We start from the raw sequence: 22,748 nt of genomic DNA, 5'->3' as shown, positions 1-22,748 counted from the left end.
GCACCAGAGATTTGGAACCATGCAAGCAGCTATTGTATGGGTTTATAGGGAATGGCATGGCTCCAACAGGAGCATAAGACTGCCTTTGACAATGGGGATGACACCTACAAGCAATACTGTAATGGCTTTGTTTGTAGTAATCAACATCCCATCTCCTTACAATGCCATGATAGGCTGACCAACCCTGTATGACCTCCGAGCAGTCACTTCAGTCTTCCATCTGCTTGTCAAATTCCCAACATGAGAATGTATAGGATGTCTCAAAGGGAACAAAATAGGATGCAGCCCGAAACGCGGGGGGGGGGGGGGGGGGGTGTATAGACCCTCGTTTTGGGAATATTAATTGTAGACTGGTTTTTTAGCCAACTGACACGAAGTCAAATAATTAATCAGAGAGCTTTCAATTAAACAATCAATAACCAATAAGTGAGCCAAGAGCCTAGTAATAATGGGCGATAAATAATAAAGAACCACAAGACTTATAGAGGTTTGGCCCCAAAGATCGGTAATGACCTACGTCCTCTTAGTTTTGCATTAATCTTTGAAGATTTACACAAGATCACAAGGGATTACAAATGGATTTCTATGTGCAAAAATCAATACAATGTGGCAAAGTCACTACTCAATACCGAGTGAAACTGCTCGGTGTGCTCTTAATGCTGGTCGGTGAGCTATATTTTGAACCCTTTCCACTGTGGTGGATGCTTTGTATTTATACTGTCTGCCTTGCCCCAGGGTTGTGCATGAGCATAACTGATAGGGAAATATCCCTTTTTTCTTGCAGGTAGTTATAGTCCTATTTGTTAGGAGGTTTGATCAAGTCTTTAAGGCTGTTAGGCGCCCTTTGCGGGTGGTTGGGCGATTCTCGCGGAGCTCCAACAGAGAATGCAACGTCTTTCATCCAAGCAGGTATATCTGCTCGTCATACTGACCAGCAAGTATCTGGGGGTCTTATCGGGCAGGTGAGCTTATAGCATGCCAAGCAGTAACTTGTTTGAATTCCCTGCAGGTGAATATTGACCAACTTGCCGGGGGGTCTGCCCAGCCTGCTCCACGTGTCCCAATTTTAGTGCCACGTCAGATATGCCAATTTGTGGGATAACATTTGCTCCCCAAGTTTGCAGTGGTGCTAAGCAGCATGGAAACTTTCTTCTGGGGACCACTCTGTCCAGCCTAGTCAGGAGTATACACCATTTCCAACGGGGCATAGCACTTGGTGTAGTTAATAGCCTTTGTATTTCTAAAAAATGACCTTTCAATTTTTCCCACCACTTTTTGGAATCACAAGGAATCATAATGGCCCTCCATTTAGTGTACCGCGTAGTTATCGAAGAGTGGCTGCCGCATTGGGCAATTGAGCCGAGGTGATTGGAGAGTCGTGCGTGCTGACATGTTTGGGGGGACATGTCTGCAATGACCAAGGGGACTGCTGATTGGACGGACGCATTAAATTCCTATAGGGCAGAGCTTATTTCTTCTTGTTTATAAATAAGGGTGCCATTTCCTTTCTTTTCTTTTTACCTTCTTCTCTGCTACAAACAAACCAGAGCCGACCTGGAAAACCCTAAGTCTCCACCTCCCAATCTGTCCGAGAGAGCCAGCCTATATTCTGATTCCTACGTCTCACCACCTTCACACTACGAACCCGTCTCTGGCATTGTATTACTGTAGCAAGTAATTTTTCCAGACTTCCCCATTTCACTTAGCATTGTGTGTGAGAAAATGTTTTCCTTTCTCTCGGTTTGCGTTCTTTAGTGTAACCTTGGGTGGCATTTGCATATTGTTTGAATTTAGGTTTGAATGAATGTTTCAGGTAGTTCTTGGAATGAGTAATCTATTGAACCTCTAATTTTGTAAAAATTGTGTTTTAACGTCCCCTTTTTGTTGATTTATGCTTGGTGTTCTAGAAGGACGCGAAGAACACTAGTCAAAAACTTTTTTTTGGGGAAAATCTTCCACTTTCTTGAGTTTTCTTGTTTTCAATTTGATCTGCTCCTGGTTCATCATGCTGCTCTGTGTTTGGTCTAGGCTAGTCGATATAATCTACGAACTTCTACCGACCAGCACTGTTCGGTGTTCTCGCCTCACCCTTCCCTTTTTCTTGTTTGCGCAGAAGGGAGGTGACCACCGAACCATGTTTCAAGACACCATTGGAAATCGATGGCCTATATGAAACGTATTAACCAGGGTAACGAAGACGAAGATCCCCATGTGGCGCGTTGTGTCACCACTGGGGCCGAACAGAGGGTCCCATCTGTGGAGGAAGAGCTGAGCTCTTCTAGGAAAGAAGAGGAATATGCCACAAAGATACTCACCGAGGCTATTTTGAACCTGGCCTAAGAGGTTGAAGATGCCCCTCTGTATGTTGCTCCTAAGAGCACAATTTCTGATAAGTAGTTGCAAAATATCAGGGAGCATTTCCATCTTGGAGATGTTACCATCTTCAAACCCGCAGCCGTACAAACCGATGAACACCCTGGGGCTCAGTTCTGCGCTTGGAGCAGATATCATATGAACACAGGCACCACCCTCCCTCTTCTACCATACATCAAAGTGTGGCTAATTACTTTGGGCTTTGCCCTACCCAGATTAGCCCTAAAGGCATCATATTTCTCTTAACCCTTTATGTTTTGTACCAATCCTTAGACTGGACGGTACCTTCCGCACACGAAATCAATTACCTCTTTGATCTCAAATCCAGCCATCGCCAAGGCAAGACAAGGTATTTCTATTTTAGCCATCGGGACTCCAACATTTACCTGTCGAACACTTAAGGCATCTCCAAAGTTGGGGAGTACGCTAGTCAGTACTTTGTCACAGATAACATTGTCGCCAATCACTTTTCATTTCGTCGCAACGGTCCTTTCAGCTGGTCGGTCCCCACTAAGGAAATGGATACAAAGGCTAGAAAGCTAGCTGCCATGGATCCCAGCGACAAGGATCTGGTGGCCTTGACTACTGCAGAAAAAATGATATCCACTGGGCTCTACCCTAACCCAAGACAAGGGCTAAGAATGCTACCCCTAACAAGCAATTGCCCCCGAAACCTTCATCTACTTCTAAACTGCCTAATTAACCACTCACCAAGAAGAAAACTAGAGCATCAACTCTCTCATCCAAACCTTATGTGGCACACCGAACTAGGAGATCAGCCGGTATTGTCATTACGGAGCCTACCGAGCATGGCAACTCCAACGCTGCCACCACCCTTAGCCTGGCAAAGGCAAAGAGGCTGCAATAGAGCAGGTAGACTCAGCCTCATCAAATAGTGATGGGGATCTTCCATTCGACACAATCGGCTTCCCGGGGGAGCTGAAAAGGGTAATCTGACTCTTTTTCCAAACTTACTTTCATTCTTTGCCCAATTATAATAATTTTTTGTTTGTCTGTTTCGACTATGCTCGTCACTTTTGCTAATCCTTTGCTTTCATTTTGCAGATATGTCGTCAGTATTTTTCAAGAAGTTTGCTCAGAAACACTCCAGTGATCCCAGCAGTGAGGCTCCCCCGCCCAAACGTCAAAAGGGCGACCCTCCTATCGGAACTGTCGAGCAAGACGAGAAGACCCCTGACAAGGCCTCCTCGCGAAAAAATGCACCCACACCATCACGCAAGTCAGGCAAAGGCAAAGGATTATCTGTTGAGGATGGTACCCGTATAGCCGCTGCACCAGAGTTGACCACCCCAAGCAAAGCTCCTAATGGCACAGTTGAGAATCCTGCCGAGGAGGCTCATGGGCCCCTGAAGAAATCCCTGGCATCCATCAAGGACACATAAAAAGGGTGTCTACTTCCCAGCCCGAATTCTTGGATACCCTTAGTAGCAAGTCTCTGGACTTCATTACTAGCACCAGTCTTCAGGATGTTACTAGAGTAAGCAATAAATTCGTCCGATCTCTGAATGGTCTTTCTTTTCTTGTTATTTGTTATGAATTTCTTTATTCCACATTGCAGGGTATGCTGGCTCTTAGTTATGCTTATTACCGAGCTAAGGGGGTGAGCAAACATGTACTCGACCTAGTGAAAGAGTCTGAGGATAAAACTTCTCAGATTGCCCATCTGACCGAGCAAGTCTAGCATCTTCAACAGGCCACCGAGCAGATTACCAAGGAAAATGAGGGCCTTAAATCTGTAGTCGAGCAGAGGAATCTCAACATTAATCGGTTGGAAAGATGGATTGAGGAATTAAAGGAGAAAAATGTTACTGATGGGAGGGCCGCTCAGGAGGAAAAAGAAAAGCTGGCTGAGGCTCTTAAGCAAGAGAAAATTGATAGGGTTGCAGATGCTAAAGCCTTCTACGATTTCAGGGCTCGCAACAGGATAGCGGACTTTAGCTATCTGGGAGAGGCCTATGATGAGCTGATGCACTACGATGTTGAGCGTGAGAAGAACAAGGCCCCGGCCAAACATACCGAGCAGCCTCCAGCCTCTGAGCTAGAATCTGTCGTGCCACCCAATGAATCGATTATAACGAAACCTGAGAAAGATGCCTTGCCCTCTAGTCTGAGTGCTTTAACTGAGGCTCCAAAAACTAAGCAAACGTGCATTGGACGTTGCTTCTATTTAATATAGAAATATAACTAATATATATATATGGAAGACTTCTCAATGGTTATTTCTCATAGATGAGTACTAACAATTATGATGATGTGGCAACATAGTGACTTGATATAGCAAGTCACAACAGGTAAATATTTTTTTTCTACATTAGTTTCGAATTTAGTTATTTTTTTTATAAACAGGGCTAATATATATATATATATATATTTATTTATATGATGTAAACGGAGCTAATAAGATACGGGTTGCCAAATCTATGTGGATATTTTCTTTGGTCCCAGAACAAAGAGAATATCAAGCTTGCACTGCTACTATTGATCAATAAAATAGACTAGGCTGGACTGCTCCGTGGACTTGGGTTCATTATATGCATGTGTTCTAATCTTTGCACTAAAGATTCTTGATTGTTCAGCGTTCAATGATTTTCATTACAGTGTTAAATATATCCACCCCTAAATATAAGCATTGTTACAGGATGTAATTGGTTGAATATAGCTAGCTTATTAGCTAGCTCAATTACAGAGATCCTAATTTGTATAGTTTTTTTATTTATATATAGGAATACAATTTTTTTCCATCTCAAATAACATTATATCAGATTAGATAATTATAGGGATTTTGATTTGTAATTTGTTTTGGGTCTCACATAAAAACAAATTAAGGGTTAGTGTCTTTTTCATCATGTTCCATTTGGGCAAAGCTATTTGAAGGGAAGCCCAGCCGTCGATTAACATTTCTTGGCGTTCAAAGCCCAGAATCCTGCACGTGAGCCCACGCGCCGTCACCTTCCTCCAAGCGTGAGCCCTATGTGCCACGCATTATGGTCGATATTCTCTAGTTGTGCTTGTTGCCTTGCCTTATTGAGGTTCTTGGTTTTTTCCTTTGTGTTTGCTACCTTGCCTTTATGTTTGTTGCCTTATATTTTTGTTTAGGAGTTATGACTAAGAAGAAATTTGTTCTTGTGTCAAATATGGTGCTTATGATGTCTATCAAATAAACTAAATTGCCTAAATTATTTGGATTAGGATTAGAGCAATACTGTTTGACTTTATCTACATACTCATTTGACTAACAATGATTCAAGGCAAGCGTGGCTTAGAAAAGATGCTCGATTATTTTTGTAGATGTAGAATTCTATTGATAGTTAGTAACGTTATTAGCTTGATCAATCACTGCAAATTTGTTAAAATGTTGATGGACTATTTAGATTTCTTGTAGCCAAAGGGAACTTTTTTTTGCACATACAAGGTGTGCAAAGTATTTTACTGTGCAGAAAAACAAGCGCAATCCCTTAGGGTGTGATTGGTAGGGGATTCAAAAACAGTTTTATCATTTTCAGATTTTAAAAAATGAAAACAGCAATTAAAACTTGATTGACACACTTGTTTTAGAAAATAAAAAAAACTATTTTTGAAAACTAAGTTAAAATCCTTCAGCAAAAGAGAAAACAACAAATTGGTGTTTTCTTTCTATTCTATATATTTTAAATTTTAAAAACACCCAACCATTCAAGATCTCAAAAATTTATAATTTATTTTTAAATTCAATATTTTCAAATCATTTGATTTGAAAATAATTTTCTAAAATTATATTTTTGAATTAACTACCAATTAGCCCCTTAATGTTTTCAGTATAATCTTACTATTTAAAAAAAAAAAAATTCTTGCTAATTTTCTTTTATTTTTCTTATAGTCTTGATTTTTTTTCTTTTGTCATTTTTACAAGTCAATCTACTTTTTAAAATTTTTATCTATATAAATTTAGTAAAATAATTAATTATAAAATTATATAACAGAATATAATTTAATTCTAATTTACAATATATTTGCTAAAAAAAATCATTGATCAAATAAAAATTACAACAAATAAATAAAAAAATATTTTCACTTCAATTATTATTATACCAAAAATAAAATATATATATATATATTACATATTCAATTTTTAGATTTTCTACCAAAAAATTATTCAATTTTATAAAACTAAAAAATAGTTAACGGACAATACATTCAATCACATTTTCATAAACATATTTTCAGACACTAAATCTAGATTATTTTTTCAGAATCATACTTTTTCAAAATACAATTTTTAAATCACTAATCAATCATGTCCTAAAAAAATATAACTTTAATATAAAAAAAATCAAAGTTAATGACAATGCAATATTGTTATGAATTTAATTAATGCACTATTATTAAATTTTAATTTATCAATATAATTAAATTTTACTTTCAGCTAAACCAATCACATATTCAGTTTCTGTTATATTTTCAAATTTAATCTCAATCACAGATTCAGTTTTTTAAAACTCAAAAACAGTTTACTGACATTAAACCAATCACATTTTCAGAAACATGTTTTCAGTCACTAAATTCAGATTTTCATTTCAGAATCCCACTTTTCAAAAATACAGTTTTCTAATCGCGAACCAATCAGACCCTTACGAATTATTTTATGGAATTTAAGAAAACTTATGAAGAGCTTACAAATCCAACCCCAATGAATCTCTTCGGCTTCACAAATTTGCACTTCTCTTAAGGGTATGGGTCTCAAAATTGATTTGTGAGTATGAGCCTCAAAATTGATTTGAGAATTGTGGTTTGCTGATTTTGGAAGGGAATATAGTTGATTTGGGGATTAAGTATTTATTTGGATGAGAAAATGATCTCATCTCCCCTAAAAAAAAAAAAAGATAAAGAAAATGGCCTTATTTTTAAATTTATAATTTCTCTTTCCCCTTGAATGTGTTAGTTAATTAATTTTTAGATTTATTTTTCAAATTATAAAATATTTTACACCCATACAAAATTACCACGTGGATATGTCAGAGTTAAATGCCAGAAAGTGAAAGATGCTCCAGAAGATATTTTTATCATAGGAATTTTTCCCGCCAATTAAAAGAAAAAGCAATATGTCATTTTCTGTTTTTTGTTAAATGAAAAAATGGGTAAACTTTATAAAATAATGGGTGTGGTGTGAATGTGATGGCCGATATCCGAAAAGTAACCCTGTATAAAATAGGTGTGCGAATTATATATATAAAAAAAATTAAAAAAAACCCCAACTCTCGCTCATTCTTCTTCTTCATTGCTCTCTCTCATCGGCCGCGCCTTGTGTCTCTCTCCTTCAAATCGCCTTCTCTCTCTTGCTATAAACTCGTAATCGATTTCTGTCTCGTCGTTGATCAGGTCGGTTCGATTCTTTGGCTCTCTTCTTTTCACAGGTACTTCAATTTTTGTTTTCCCTTTCTTTCTTGTATTTCTTTTTTTTTTTCTCGCTAAAGATTCTATGAGTTTTGGTATACAGATTTCGTTCGCAATGTGTGGTATTTTTATTTATTTATTTTACATTGTATATTGTGGTTTGTGATTGCTCCAGAAGTAAGAATTTCCCTACTGAGGATTCAGTTTTGTGGTTTCTGGCTTGTGGATGTTTTTTATGTTTCAAATCCTTTTGATCCCGTGTGTGTGTACAAGCATGCATTTTCTTTGAAGCCCTAGGTTTGTGAATTGTATTCAGTTAATTTGAGCTTGTTAGAATTTGTTATTTGAAAGTATTTATCGTTGATTTTTTATCTCTGTTTGGAACTCAGATTTTAGCAAGAAAAAATAAAAAATTGAATTCGAAATGATTTTATTTTTTCTTGTTTGGATTCAAACAAGAAATGAGTTTAAAGAAAGAAAAAAATGAGAGTTCAATTCAGTGTCATTTTATAAGATTTAGAACTTTATAAATTTATTCGAAAAGAGAATAGGTTAAAAAATGTCTATTATAAAATTTTAGGAAAATATTTTCCTTATCTTTTCCCTATTTTTTTTCTCTTATTTTTCATTTTGTATTCCAAATAAAACGTAAAGGAATCTCCAGGAAGTACTTGATCTCGATCTTTGATTTAATGTCTTTAATGTTGGATATTTTTGTGGGTTGTGGTAGCAAAACAGCTTTTGTAGTCTCAAAAGTTGAAAATGAGTTTTCTTTGGTTCTGATTTTGAAGAGTGTAGCTCATAATTTTAATTGAGGTGATGCTAATTCTTTTATATCATGATTATGTTGGTATGAATAGAGTTGTCAATCTCCTTGATATCAAGGGGACTGTCTGGTAAGAATGGCGGAACAAGTCTTGGAAGGGAGCCAACCGGTTGATCTCCAGAAGCACCCTTCGGGAATAGTTCCAACTTTACAGTGAGTCCTTTTTATGTAACCTGTGTTATTATTGGTTTATTTGGTTGATATGTGGATTTTCTGTTGTAATTTTCAGAAAAGTCAACGACAATAAGTGTTGTGGATACTTGATATTGTGTAAATATTGTTTTCTGGTATTCAATTTTTGTATTGTGGGTACTGGATAGTGTTCCCTCGTCTCTTATATCACGTGTAAATGTAAATTTATGAACGAAGGCATGTAATTTTTCCATTTATGTGTCTCTTTTCTTATAGTTTCCATACAACATAAACTGTCATGAAAATAAGATTGGAGCCATAGGGCAGGATTGTACTGGACTCAGTCTAGGACTTGCTTAAGCACCATGCTACTTATAGGCTTTTGACTTAAATTTTAAACTTTGTGCTATGAAGTATTAATCATTATTTGTTGATGCTAAGAACTCCATCCTGCTTATAATGTATTGTGTTTTTCTGCTAACTATAGTACATTTGGGCAATTAATATAGGAGGGCGTACCAAATTAGGGGTAAATATTTTATTACATGTTGCTATATGCATGTTTGGAAAAGTAATTTAGCTCCTGTAACTAAGTTGAATCATGTTGCTTTTCAGACTGCTTGCTGCTTAGTTTCTCAATAATTAAATTGGTTGTTGTTCCTGCTTTGGTGGGTGTGTAACGCGCATTCTCTTTGGAATTCTGAGTACATTCCGAGAATGACATGGAGTAAGTTTTAGTTTCATCAATTTGTTTGTGTTTTCAGGAATATTGTCTCCACTGTTAATTTGGATTGCAAGTTGGATCTTAAGGCCATTGCGCTCCAAGCTAGAAATGCAGAATACAATCCGAAGGCATGTGATGTTCTTTTCTCTTGCCTCTTGTCCCTCCTGCCCTTTTTTTGATGACCTATTTGTTTCATGCTATATAAGTCTATTTAATAACTCATTTAGATGTTATTTTTCATTTAGTGAGTACAAGGACTATTCCTAAGTTTCAACACCTTGCTTGTAAGAAGAAACAGACTTTATGTCTGATCACTTTGTTAATTTGTTGTTCCATTGCAGCGTTTTGCTGCGGTTATTATGAGGATAAGGGAACCAAAAACCACAGCGTTGATATTTGCATCTGGCAAGATGGTAGGTTCCAGAAGAGTAACTCTTGTTTTTAGTTGATATGTCAATCAAATTCAAATAAATTGATGTGGCTTGTATTGTTTTCTTGCTAACTTCTCTCCTTTTTCTTTGCCTCCTCATTTTTAGTCTTTGTTGCTTTCATTGGTCATGTTGATATTAAAGTCTTTCGTATGGTTACTCTTAGTCTGATTATGAAAGCATAGTTATGAAACCAGATGTTGAACGCATTTATTCTCTTCCTGCATTTTATATGCCCCTTTTTATGGGGTTCTTTATCACATTCCATTTTAAATTGAAGTTCACTCCTTCAGTTACTTAATGCAATGCTGTATAGGTATGTACAGGAGCTAAAAGTGAACAACAGTCGAAACTTGCTGCAAGAAAGGTAGTTTTTATTTCTTCCCTAATCTGTAGGTTAAAGGATATTTTAGGCTATCCAGTTTTTTAGTTGGCAAGATCAAGCTTGTTTCTTGAAATATTTTGATGAGTGTACTATTAAAAAATTGGGGCCTGAGATGACGTTGCTAAATAATTCACATTAAGGAGGAAATCTGAACTATGGAATCTTATTTGAAGACATGAAGATAAATTGGAAATATTGGAGACGAACATTGTGATCTAGTTACTTTTTAAAGCTGTAATTCCTATACCATGGTGACCATACTTTTGAATTTTGCATTCTTATGTGCTTTATCTGTTGTTCAGTATGCTCGTATCATTCAGAAACTTGGGTTTCCGGCAAAGTTTAAGGTATCATCTTTCTTTCATTGGGAATATATACATTATTTTCTATTGAACTTTTAATTTGTTAATTAATTTTGGTGTTTGAAAGAGAAGTTATACTAAGAAGTTTCTCATTTTACTTGCTGTATACTTTTAAGTCTTGTGTTGATTCCTCCTCTTGTGCAGGACTTCAAAATCCAGAATATAGTAGGCTCCTGCGACGTTAAGTTTCCCATTAGGCTTGAAGGACTTGCATATTCACATGGTGCCTTCTCAAGTGTAAGAGTCATCCATATGTTTATATTATATCTACAACTTACGTTTTCTAATTAAGTAGATTTATTATTGTTTTTTTTTTGGGGGGGTATATGAAACTTATAGTTAGTTAGGGCTCATCTTAAGAAATGTGAACAATTTGGAACAAATGTGGCCAATGCAAAGTTATTGAAGGGAGGGGATTTGTATAGGATCAATGTCTTTCACATTTTTGAATGACTCCAAGTTGCTGAATATGCCCTTCTTTCTTCTATTAATGATGAATTCTTTCACTTCTGGTGATCAGTATGAACCAGAACTATTTCCGGGCTTGATTTATCGGATGAAGCAACCGAAAATTGTGCTGCTTATATTTGTCTCTGGAAAAATTGTTCTTACAGGAGCAAAGGTAGGCATGTAATGTTACTTTTCTTTTGGATTTATGGTCAGTCTAGTCTGTCTGTTACTGACCGTCATCACTATATTCTTAATTTTTCGACCTTTTTAAGGTGAGGGAAGAGACCTACACTGCATTTGAGAACATTTACCCTGTCCTAACAGAGTTCAGGAAAAATCAGCAATGATGGGATGGCAGAGGACTCACTGTCATTGTTCTTGTATTAAAATTTTGGCATTTATGTTTTTAACATCGCTTTACATAGTCTGAAAGTGTATCCTTACCTAAAGCCACTCCTTAAATTCGTCAACCTCAAGAGGTCTTATATTCAGTTAAAGTTCTGTTGGCAGACATAACAGATGGAGCAATCAAAGACAATTTGCTTGCAAAAGGTTTGCAGTGGAACACTTGTTGCTGTGACGACCACTGCGCTGGATAGAATTGTAAATATGGAAAGGTGGTTGTCACTGTTGACTGATTGGCTAACGATGATAAAATAAAGACGGAGTCCAGTAATTGTTGGTTGTTTGGTGTGAAATTGTTAAAACATCTGCCAAGTCTTTGAAACCAGAACTGGACAATGGAGAAGGGAGTGGGGAAAAAAAACAAACCTTTTAACTTCTAGTTGCATTTTCAGCTTTCTGCTTACACGAGTTTTTTTCACTTCGCTTTATAAAGATTTGAAACTATGTTCAATTAGCAATCTATTGGGGAAATAATGATCACAACAATGCATTGGTCGTATGGATATGCTCTATGAAGCTTGAGCATGTCAATTTCTTTTACCGACCACTAAATATTTCTAACAATTATTCGGGAGAAGCAAGAGCGGACTGTTCAAAGTCACTTTGAGCATCAACAAAAAATAAGGATATCTTGCTTTTCATTCGTGGCCCAGTAAATGTTACTTTGAACTTGCGATTGCTGAACTACCTTTTCTTTCAATGTAAAGCGCTCTGTAGTCTGTACTAGCCATATCTGAAAGGAAAGGCTTAATGTTATTTAATATAGTAGTTCATCTTAAATAAAAGCGATTGGGTCCATGTCATCTTGTAATGTTTTGGTGCATAATGCACATACCATATCATTAAATGATTTAAAATTATAAAAAAAAAACTAATTAAAACTTTTTAACAATAAAAATATCTAATTAATAATAGAAATCTAATAAACTAAAAATAAAATAATTAAAATATCTAAACCTGACATAATTTCATCATCTTTTATAATTTTTTCCTCTATTATTTCTCATTTATTATTTTCTCTCTGATAAACCACCATCTACGAGGAGGAAGAAGAAAAAAAAGGAAACAAAGAGCTTGGCATTGGAGCCCATGGGGTTGACGTCCATGAGGTCAACAACTATGGCAGGCCGAGAGTGGGTGAGAGAGGAAGAGAGGAAGGAGAGAGAGAGTGAGGGTGGAAGATGATGAAGGAGAGAGAAAAAAAATTATATTTTTAAACTTAATTAATAATTTTTTTAATAAAATATGAGTTGGACCAGGTGACACTTGGCATTCGAATTATCCCAAAAATCAGATATTTATGACGCAAATACTCTTAATAGTTATATTTGGTTTTATGTTAATTTAATATAGCTCATGTTTATAAAAATACAGTATAGCTTCATAGTTGCCTCTTTGGAGGCTACATTCCTCACTCTACTTCTCTCTCTATATGGCAACTTCCCTCTTTTTCAAACACAAAAACTAAGGAAATAATGCTCAAATCAAGTCCGGAAGTATAAAATAAATACTCACATCATCGTATATCTCAATATAATTTGAAATATACTGGTTTACTTTTCAGAGATACAGTTTTTTATTCCTTTTGTACATTTTAAAACGTACATCTTTATCCAGTCCTCACCGTTTCTCCCCCTTTCCCTCGTCTTCTCTAAAAATTTCTAAGCTTCTCTCACACTCCGTTTGATTTTTTTTTGTTTAATCAAGTTATCACCATTTCTTTTCATTTTGTACACTGATTTTTTGCACCATCGTCTATTGCATCGCCACCTTCTCACCATGTATTTTGCTCTAAAATGATAATGACTGGTATGGTTTGGGGTCTGGTTTGTTGGTTTAGATAGTTCTCATCAAAGAAGAAAGTTTCTCTAATGTCAAAAGAGAAAGGGACCGCAAAGATCCATTACTATTGATAAGAAGCCATTAAAGAGGATTGCTTGGACTGTTGGTGAATGTTCAAGTGGAGCGGGCAAGAAAAATATTAAAACCGTTGCTCATAAACCATTGAAGAAGATTGCCCTGCCATTGTTGAAACCCAAGGTGTTTTTTTTATGATTTCTTTTCTTTTTTAATGTGGTCTGCCATTGTTGTTTTTGTTTGAATGAATTGAAGCTTATTGTAATCTGCAATTTAGAGAGTTTGTTGATTGTTTTAAATTTTGTCTTCCCTTTCTGGTTTTTGGCCTAAAAATTGTCATTTGAAAACATGCTTTTTGGCTTAAAAATTTGTTTTCAACACAATTAAAAATTGCACTTCTAAAATCTTAAAATAAAAACAAAATCACTTGAAACCGATATCCGAGCAAAAAGTTATGTTTCATAAAAGCTTTTATCAAATCTTATCGTAGAGTATCGCACAGACATTGCAGGAGCATCGTTAGGCTATTATTTTTTTGTTGCCAAAAACCATGTTTTCAATACCCCATCACACTAGCATCGTTTTTGGACATCGTTACCTATCGTTTTTGGCCAAAAAATCATATTTTCAAGGCACCACATCAGCATCGTTAGCTATGATTAGACATCATTTTTCGGTAATTTTTCAAAGTTCTAGATATGAAAAAAAAAACATAAATAAAACCCAAAAATCGACAAAAGTGTTTTAAATTTATAAATTAGTGTCTTAAGTCAATATTTTCTTGAGTTTAAGTTTTGGATTAGATTTTTCATTATTAAAACTTAAAAAAATAAAGAGAGAGCTTGGATCAGGTGCTTCAATAGCAGTGGAGGTGGTGGCGTCAATGGTGATGATGATAATAACGGTGGTGGAGGCATTGAGATGTGCTTTTTCATCGTGGGGGTGGTGGTTAGTAGAGAGAGAGATTGAGAATGTTAATAACGAGAGGGGCAATAAAGTATATGTTTTACAAAATGACATACTTTTGCTTTTTGCTTGATCTTTGTTCATTCTTTCTCTCTTAAAAAACAAAAATTTATTAGGCAGGTTGTAGGGGTTGAAAAAATATTAAAAAAACAAATGAATGAGTTGATCATTTGCTAGTATTAAATTAGAAAAAAAAATAGGTTAGATGCAAAGTTGAATAAAATAAAATTAGGGAAATTTACATAATATATTTAATTTCGTCAAATTATATTTTTAACAAAATTATAATTTAAAAATGATCTAAACCTTATGTGGAATTTTATAATTTATAATTGAACATGTTTGTTATTAAGTAAAATTTACATGAGTGAAAACTTACTTTCAAGACCATAATTTGAATCATTTTGAAGATAAAATTTTAGTCTCTAGATAATGTGGGAGTTTGTATTTCTCTTTTCTTACTTTTTGGAACCATTGTTTATTTAATTATTATTAATTAAAGTGTTTACCTTATATAGTTAGGGTCACTCTTACATACCTAAACTGTGATCATTATGCTTAAGAATGAGCAGTGCGGTGTCTTTGGCGATCCGATGTAGTTTGGTTTAGACTTCAGAGTCAGACTACGATTTGCAGTTAACTTGTACATCTCTACAACTTATGGTGAATGGAGTTGAATTTTTATAATTATTTGAGTGGTACATTTGTAATTATTTTTCAGCTCATATGTCTACAAAGCAAAAATTATATATTCTCGTGCTAGACTCTTAAAAGCACTTGATACTCTTTAGGGGGTGACCTAGTAAGTGTCTGTCATTGCTACCAACATGATAGGAGGGGCCATATAAATAGTAAAACGCCACGTTCTTTGTGTGTGTCATTATGATCTATATTTCTTGTTTTGTTGCCTTAATTAGGCTATAGCATGTCTATGTTGTATGCTTACTTATTGTATGGATTGTTGTTGCCTTAACATGGCTTGTTTTGTGTTTGTTCATATTTTGTCATTGTCCTTACACATGCATGTGGTATAGATCGTAACTAACCACTGAGTTTGTAAACACAGAGTTGTGAGTTTAGGCTGACTTGCTAGCTTGAATCACCAGCATGTGCCACACGTCTTTTGTACTTGGAGAGTCAATTAGCTAGCCCCTAACACTTATCAATATGCAAACACAAATCCCCAATAGCTTTGATTCCATTACACCTATGTTTCAATCTAGAATAATTCACATTTAACTGAACTATGACATTATAGAAAGCTTATTCAATATAAATGTGCCGATTAAGTCAATGTCAAAAATGTCAATATTTTTAACAATATTTACTTCATTAAGTCAATGTCAAAAATGTGCCGATTTAAAAAAACAATGTGATATTTTATAAATGAAAGGAGAGAAACACTGAGATCATTTCACATAGCAGTATCCTATAAAGATTAAGAAACACGTAAGCAAATTTTATTTAAAGATATTTCAATACCGAAGAAACAACTAAACATATTATAATTCCCTCTCTTTCATCTTTCTTTATGAACTAGAATTGCTCATGTGAAGTGAAACCATGGAGGCATAAAAGCCATTCTTATTGTTCATGAGAGTGTTGTGATTGCCCTTCTCTGCAATGACTCCATTCTTAAGAACGACAATAACATCAGCATTCTTGATGGTTGAGAGTCTATGTGCCACAACCACAGTGGTTTTGTTGACCATGACATTGTCCAGTGCATGCTGGACAATAATTTCCGACTCTGCATCAAGCGCACTGGTCGCCTCATCCAACAGCATGATCTTCGGACATTTCACAATGGCTCTCGCGATGGCCACCCTTTGCTTTTGCCCTCCTGACAATTGTACTCCTCTTTCTCCCACCACTGTCTCGTAACCCTGTCAAGAAGTACTCACTCCTTACTCAATCCTCAACAAAAGATAATTTTAATGAAAAATCTTATTTGTAAAAGAAGTTCTATGGTCATTGAAACAACCTAATAAAATGTTATAACACACCTGGCTTAAACCACTGATGAAGGTGTGGGCATTGGCCAACTCTGATGCTGCCATAATCTCTGTTTCTGAGGCATCTCCTTTCCCAAATGCAATGTTGGCATGAATAGTACTGTTGAATAAAACCGGCTCTTGGCTCACTAGCCCCATTTGTTTCCTTAACCACTTGAGATTTAATCTTCGAAGTTCAACTCCATCCAGTGTTATGTGTCCTGATTCAGGATCATAAAATCTCTGTAATAAAGCTATCACAGTTGATTTCCCACTTCCACTTTCACCAACCAATGCAATTGTCTGAAACACCACACAAAATTTTAGGTAAAGAATCTAAAACTCAACATGCTAGTTCTAGATTGTATTCGAAGTAATCTGTTTACCTTGTTGGAAGGGATAGTTAGACTAAGGTCTCTCAAAATTTGAACATTTGGCCTAGATGGATACTTAAAGCTCACATGGCTCAGATGAATCTCACCATTCACATTATCTATTATCTCCCCAGATTCATCACTAGAGTCTATTTTTGAGTCTCGATCTATTATAGCAAATATGGAAGCTGCAACATCCTTGGCTTTTCTAGAATCAGGAGCAAATGAGCTATATTGAGAAATACCAACAGCTGCCATTGTTAAAGCAAAGAATACCTGCAAAAACATGATATAATTGCTCATTAAAATTGGACATATAAAGAGTAAAAAAGAGAAGCAGAAAGATTACCTTGAAAACATCTGAAAATGAAGCTTTTCCATCCTCAACAAGTCTAGCTCCGGCATAAAAACTTGTTGCATAGACACAAAAAAGTAAAAGGAAAGACAAACCAAATGCTATTCCACTAATCATGCCTTGCCATATCCCAGTCTTCACAGGGCCTTCACATTTCTTTTTGTATAGCTCCATCACTTTCTCTTCTGCACAAAATGAAGCAATAGTTCTTATACTCCCAACCGAGTCATTCGCTACTTGACTCGCTTCCTCATACATCATCTGCAACATCCAATCACAATTCACATCATCATGAAATCATGCTCATTTTATAACAACATATTTATAAATATTTCTTTTGCTACATATTTATCGGTTTTAGAACACACCTTCGTATTTGCACTGAACCCTTTCATGAACTTCACTTCAATGTATCCATTGATTCCAATTAGTGGAAGCAGGAGAAGAATGATCAATGCCAACTGCCAATTTGCAAGAAATGCAATGAGCAAACCAGCAACTGCTGATCCAATATTTTGAACAAGTAGACCAAGTGCATCTCCAACTAAGGCACGGATAGTTGCTGCGTCTGCAGAAAGCCTTGCTCCAATGGCACCGCTCGAGTGCCCTGGCTCATTGAACCATCCCACTTCCATGTGAACTAGTTTCTTGAAACACATCAATCGTATGCGTTGTATTAACTTACAGCCAGCTACAGCAAAGAAAAAATCTTGTGCTAGGATCACCAGGAATGATACAATACCAAGAACAAGAAACATCATTGCCCAAAACACAGAATGCTTTTGCTGCTCATGAGGAGGTTCATAAAATACCTTAATCATTCTAGAAATAAGCAGACCAAAAATGGGGAGTACAACACCATTTACAGAAGCAGCTATAACTCCAACAAGAAGAAAAGGTATCTCTGGTTTGTTAAGAGCGGCAAGGCGAGTTAGTGGCACACTTGGAAGGGGTTCCATTTCCACCACTTGCGCAGGAGCTTCTGAAAATGTCATTGTTGTCTCATGTACGTCTATAGGTATACCAAATGAGTGGCGACTTCTACTTCCAAGGGAATATCCCCAACTTATTGATCGTGTTATCGACTCTCTTTGACTAGATTCTTGAACATGTTCTATATTAGCTTCAGTTTCTACTTGACCACTGACAACTTGCTCTAACTCTTTGTTCACTTGTTGCAATCTTATAAGCTGAGCATAAGCTCCATTAGGGTCCTTGTCAAGTTTTGAGTGTGAGCCTGATCATCAATTCATAAAATATATAGTTACAAGTAATAACAAAATTCTCTTTAGTGTTAGATGAATTAATAAAAAAAAATATGAATATGAGAATGATCACAAAGGTTTATTACCTTTTTCAACCATCTTTCCTTCATGGATGACAGCAATCATATCAGAATTCCTGACGGTGCTCAAACGATGAGCAACAATGACAGTAGTGCGGTTGACCATAACTCTGTCCAATGCTTTTTGCACAGTCCTTTCGGACTCGGCATCTAGCGCACTTGTTGCTTCATCAAGAAGCAAAATTCGTGGGTCTTTTATGATAGCTCTTGCTATTGCAACTCTTTGTTTTTGACCACCAGAGAGCTGAGTCCCATGTTCACCTACAGTGGTATCAAGACCCTGAACACAGATTGAAAAATATAAACGAGTTTTCAAGTTTTTTTTTTTATATATATATATATATATATATATATATGACAATTCTTCAATAAGCTTCACTTTTAAGCTCTACCGGTAGGGCTTCCAGTGTTTCTCGACCCGTGAACAGTTTTCGGCGCAACTTTTTTTTATGACTGTGTATATTGTAGCTATTTAAAGCACACTCCAAATTTTCAGAAAATTCCGAATAGTTTACAGTAATGAAAACTAGGTTCAAACATGTTGTTTTTCACGCGCATAAAAAAAATTAGTCACGCGTGCAACAACATGTTTGAACCTAGTTTTCGCTACTGTAAACTATTCGGAATTTTCTGAAAATTTGCAAGATGCTCTAAATAGCTACAATATATACGGTCATAAAAAAAATCGCGCCGAAAACTGTTCACGGATTGTAAACACTGAGAGCCCTACCGGTAGGGCTTAAAGTGAAGTTGCTATAAGAAAATTCCCCTATATATATATCAAGCGTTACAAGTATACTAGAAAAAGTACAACCTGAGGTAATTTATCAATGAAACTAGCAGCATTTGCGAGTTGAGTTGCAACTCTTATCTCTTCAAGTGTTGCACCTTCCTTTCCATAGGAAATATTCTCCTTAATACTACAAGCAAATAATACTGGTTCTTGGCTAACAAGACCAATTTTCCCCCGAATCCACTTAAGTTGCAACTCCTTCAAGTTGATGCCATCAATCAAAACTTGACCAGCTTGGGGATCATAAAATCTCTCAATAAGACTAATGGCTGTTGACTTGCCACTTCCACTTGGTCCAACCAAAGCTGTAGTAGTACCACTAGGAAAATCAAGTGAAAATCCATTGAATATTTGCTCATTTGGTCTAGCTGGATAGCTAAAGTAAACATCTTTCAACTCAATATCTCCACGTATGTCATCCAATATCTTTCCTCTGTTGTCATAAGCATCAATCTCCGGCTTCCTTTTGATAGTCTCAAACATCCTAAATGCTGCAGCTTGACCAACAGCAAATGCACTCATACAAGGAGATGCCTGCCCCAAGGCCCTGATTCAAACATACATGTCCAACAAATTTAATAAAATTTTGACCATATATTTAAGCCAAGTAACACATGTATATACATAAGAATGTATAGTAATAAGATGTTCTCACATTGATCCAGTAAGCACAGCAAATATCACATTTAAAACGTCACCCCCATTGTAGTCATTTTCTCTTATCATCTTTGCGCCAAACCATGTGGCTAAGGCATAGCTACAGAACATGACTAACATCACAATCCCAACACTCAATCCAGAGGCTATGCCTTGATGAACACCAGACTTGTATGCACTGATAAGAAATTTTTTATAATTTGTTATTGCTTGTTTCTCCCCGGCAAACGAAGCAACCTAGATGGACCAAAAAAAAAAAAATTAACAAACATAGTGTTAATGGTAAAACCTATTTTAAATGTCTTTAGATTCAATGATATTAAAGGAGCGAAAATGAAAGACTTCAGAAAGTATATGGAACGATAATGCTATTTATTCTTCTCTTAGAAAAACAAAACAAGGTATAGTTACCGTTTTGATTGAGCCAATTGTCTGTTCAACCACATTAGCTGCTTTTGCATAAGCAGATTGTTCATGAGATGCCATCTTGCTTATACTTAAGGACAAAGTTGCACCAGCTATAATCATAAAAGGAATAGTGCTCATCATAACAAGTGTAAGAAGCCAGCCTTTGATAAATGCTATCACGAAACCTGCAATAAATGTCGATACCAGTTGTAGAAATTTCCCAACCTACAAAATTAGATTGCATAAACATGTCAATACATAGAATGATATTTTTTCTTACTTTTAAAATATTGGTTAGTTCGTATTGATCAATCCTACCTTTTCGCCCATGGCATCTTGTATGAGAACAGTGTCACCAGACATTCTCCCAACCACCTCTCCTGTGTTAGTTTCTAAGTCAAAGAAAGAAACATCTTGTCTCAATATAGTTTTCAAATATAAACTCCTGATTCTTGCAGCCTGTCTTTCTCCTGTGACCATCCAACAAGCCACCTCTGATAAATAAACCAAAAGCAAACCATTAATGAAAAAACACACAAATTTGCGAGAGACACAATATGTGTTCTCATCAAAACTACTTACGGAGAAATGCTGCCCCAAGAGTTACAAAACCCAAATACACAAACTTTAGAGAGACCTGAAATATTGGCATGTAAAAGTGAATTTGTCAAGTAGGTACTATATATATATGTGATAGGATTAGGAAGTTCGTTTATATACCTTTGAAACAACATCAACTATGTGTTTATTATTTCTGTTGTTTCCAAAATAGTTGATGACTTCCCCAAAGACTATTGTCATAAGGGGCATGGCAAAACCATTCCCTATAGCCCCGACAGTGCCGACAATCATCAAAAGGATATCAGTTTGATCAGCCAAGGAGAAAAGCTTGTGAAATGGAACTTTCTCATTTTGATTGCTTTTCTTGAGGATGCCATGTACTTGATTTTCATTCCTGCCAAACGTTATTGGTGTCTCTTCTTCTACCTGGCTTTTAGATGAACTTGTGCGTGCTACTTCCATGGCCTAATAAACTCTTTCACCTTATAAAAGAAGCAACCAATAATTGGGATAGTTGAAACAAATAGCATATAGAATTTGTAAAGCTGCAAAAATGTTCATTGTCAAATTGCCAATTTTTAGTTTTTGCCGTGCATGGTTTGTTTATTTGTAATTGACAACGATTCTATTTTAGATCCTAATAGTTGGAACGTAACCAATCTTATATATATTTGATGTGTTCCTCATGGTCTCAAGAATATATATATATATATTTATAAATTACAGAAGAGCTTTTAGTTGCAATCTGATATTTATACCCGTGAAAAAGAAAAGGAAAAAAAGATAACTACCAACCTTAAATGAATGGAGATTATACCCGGTGGCTGCAGCAAGGTGGTTCTTGGACACTTCGTGATAAGTTGAAATGAAAGCAAGATTTTTTTTTTTTTTTTTGAAACATACGAGACCTTTCATCAACCATTAAATATGCAAAACTCACCTCAGTCGATCTATTCTACAGAGAGAGAAAGAGAACCAAATCCTTACAATATTACTTGCAAGGAAGGTAGGGAGGAAAAGTGGATGCGAGTGATTTACTAATAATTATTGTAATTTTAACTTAAGAGTTATGTAAACTTTGTATTATATTTTATTCTGAAATCAGTCAATATATATAGGAAGGAATAGCCTTCTAGAATATAGCAAAAAAGGAATGGATAAATTTTGTAATAAAGTTCAATTCTGAAAATAATGCATAGAAATGAATAGCTTCTAGAAGACAGCCAAAAAAGGAATTAATAATTTTATTAATTTTTTTTAGGCAAGGAATTAATAAATTTTGTATATATAGTTTCCAGAAGAAAGCAAATGAGGAATTAAAATATTTTGAATAGTTTCTAGAAGAAGAAAAAAAGTAGCAGAGCATAAAAAAAAACGTATAAAACAAAGAGATTATAACATTCATATTATAAATATTATATATATATATAGATGTCTATTATAATAATAGATAATTTAACATTACCATTAATTATTGATTGTATTTACGGTAATTACTTAATTTTTTTAGATCATATTTATCTAGATAAATTGGGCGTCCATCCACATTGAAATAAGACTCAAGAGTTTTACTTTTTCTTTACATCTCTCTATTACTCTGACTATTTCTTTATATCTTATATTTCAATATTCTTAATAGTTTTATGACACATTATCAGTACGGTTCTTTAACTATCATTATTTGTAAGTTCAAAATATTATGATGGATATCTAGCCATAATCATTCATTAAATCTAAACTTGATGATTCAGTATTCGACAACTATCCTGTGTTGATATCAAAAGTCATCATCAAGATTTTAGTCATTATATTTCATTGAGATAAAAAATATTTTGTTGCAAATGTATGTCTATAGCATTATCATACTATATATTTTGATAATAAAACTTGTATAAATATGGGTTGCTATTTCACCATTGTGATAGTACGTAAGAGATGGTTTAATGACTTATTATCATAAAT

General features: G+C 35.4%; 2 protein-coding genes across 4 annotated transcripts; one reads left to right on the top strand and one right to left on the bottom strand.

Moving 5' to 3' along the window:
- The first annotated feature begins 7,530 nt into the window (after positions 1-7,530).
- On the top strand, positions 7,531-12,279 carry LOC133803166 (TATA-box-binding protein). 3 transcript variants are annotated; one of them, XM_062241129.1, is made up of 9 exons: positions 7,615-7,749; positions 8,625-8,743; positions 9,487-9,574; positions 9,788-9,859; positions 10,191-10,241; positions 10,562-10,606; positions 10,766-10,858; positions 11,142-11,243; positions 11,344-12,279. In XM_062241129.1, the coding sequence occupies exons 2-9, from the start codon at positions 8,667-8,669 to the stop codon at positions 11,416-11,418; spliced, it is 603 nt and encodes a 200-aa protein (XP_062097113.1). In that variant the 5' UTR covers positions 7,615-7,749; positions 8,625-8,666; the 3' UTR covers positions 11,419-12,279. The 3 variants fall into 3 exon arrangements, with proteins under 3 accessions (XP_062097110.1, XP_062097113.1, XP_062097112.1); XM_062241128.1 differs by having other exon boundaries at positions 7,624-7,784; XM_062241126.1 differs by lacking the exon at positions 8,625-8,743 and having other exon boundaries at positions 7,531-7,784.
- Positions 12,280-15,828: 3,549 nt separating this feature from the next.
- Positions 15,829-21,077, bottom strand: LOC133803670 (ABC transporter B family member 11-like). The gene is made up of 12 exons (XM_062241786.1): positions 20,946-21,077; positions 20,808-20,862; positions 20,544-20,719; positions 20,229-20,450; positions 19,816-20,054; positions 19,182-19,707; positions 18,374-18,647; positions 17,391-18,259; positions 17,017-17,271; positions 16,680-16,943; positions 16,306-16,596; positions 15,829-16,185 (listed from the first exon to the last, which is right to left on the bottom strand). The coding sequence occupies exons 1-12, from the start codon at positions 21,075-21,077 to the stop codon at positions 15,829-15,831; spliced, it is 3,660 nt and encodes a 1,219-aa protein (XP_062097770.1).
- Positions 21,078-22,748: the final 1,671 nt, after the last annotated feature.

Source organism: Humulus lupulus, chromosome X (assembly GCF_963169125.1).
Source record: "Humulus lupulus chromosome X, drHumLupu1.1, whole genome shotgun sequence".
NCBI classification, from domain to species: domain Eukaryota; kingdom Viridiplantae; phylum Streptophyta; class Magnoliopsida; order Rosales; family Cannabaceae; genus Humulus; species Humulus lupulus.
Note: the sequence above shows the minus strand (reverse complement) of the source record. Positions and strands in the feature narration are given on the sequence as shown.

What these genes read in the sequence shown, in the direction of transcription:
- LOC133803166 (XM_062241126.1), top strand. Translation starts at nt 7,546, where the DNA reads ATGGCCGATATCCGAAAAGTAACCCTGTATAAAATAGGTGTGCGAATT. An exon ending in TGGCTCTCTTCTTTTCACAG is followed by an intron (nt 7,785 to 9,486) that starts GTACTTCAATTT and finishes TTGTGTTTTCAG; the next exon opens with GAATATTGTCTCCACTGTTA. An exon ending in CACATGGTGCCTTCTCAAGT is followed by an intron (nt 10,859 to 11,141) that starts GTAAGAGTCATC and finishes TCTGGTGATCAG; the next exon opens with TATGAACCAGAACTATTTCC.
- LOC133803670 (XM_062241786.1), bottom strand. Translation starts at nt 21,077, where the DNA reads ATGATTGTCGGCACTGTCGGGGCTATAGGGAATGGTTTTGCCATGCCC. An exon ending in TCATTGATAAATTACCTCAG is followed by an intron (nt 18,648 to 19,181) that starts GTTGTACTTTTT and finishes ATCTGTGTTCAG; the next exon opens with GGTCTTGATACCACTGTAGG. An exon ending in CATTTTCAGATGTTTTCAAG is followed by an intron (nt 16,944 to 17,016) that starts GTAATCTTTCTG and finishes ATGTTTTTGCAG; the next exon opens with GTATTCTTTGCTTTAACAAT.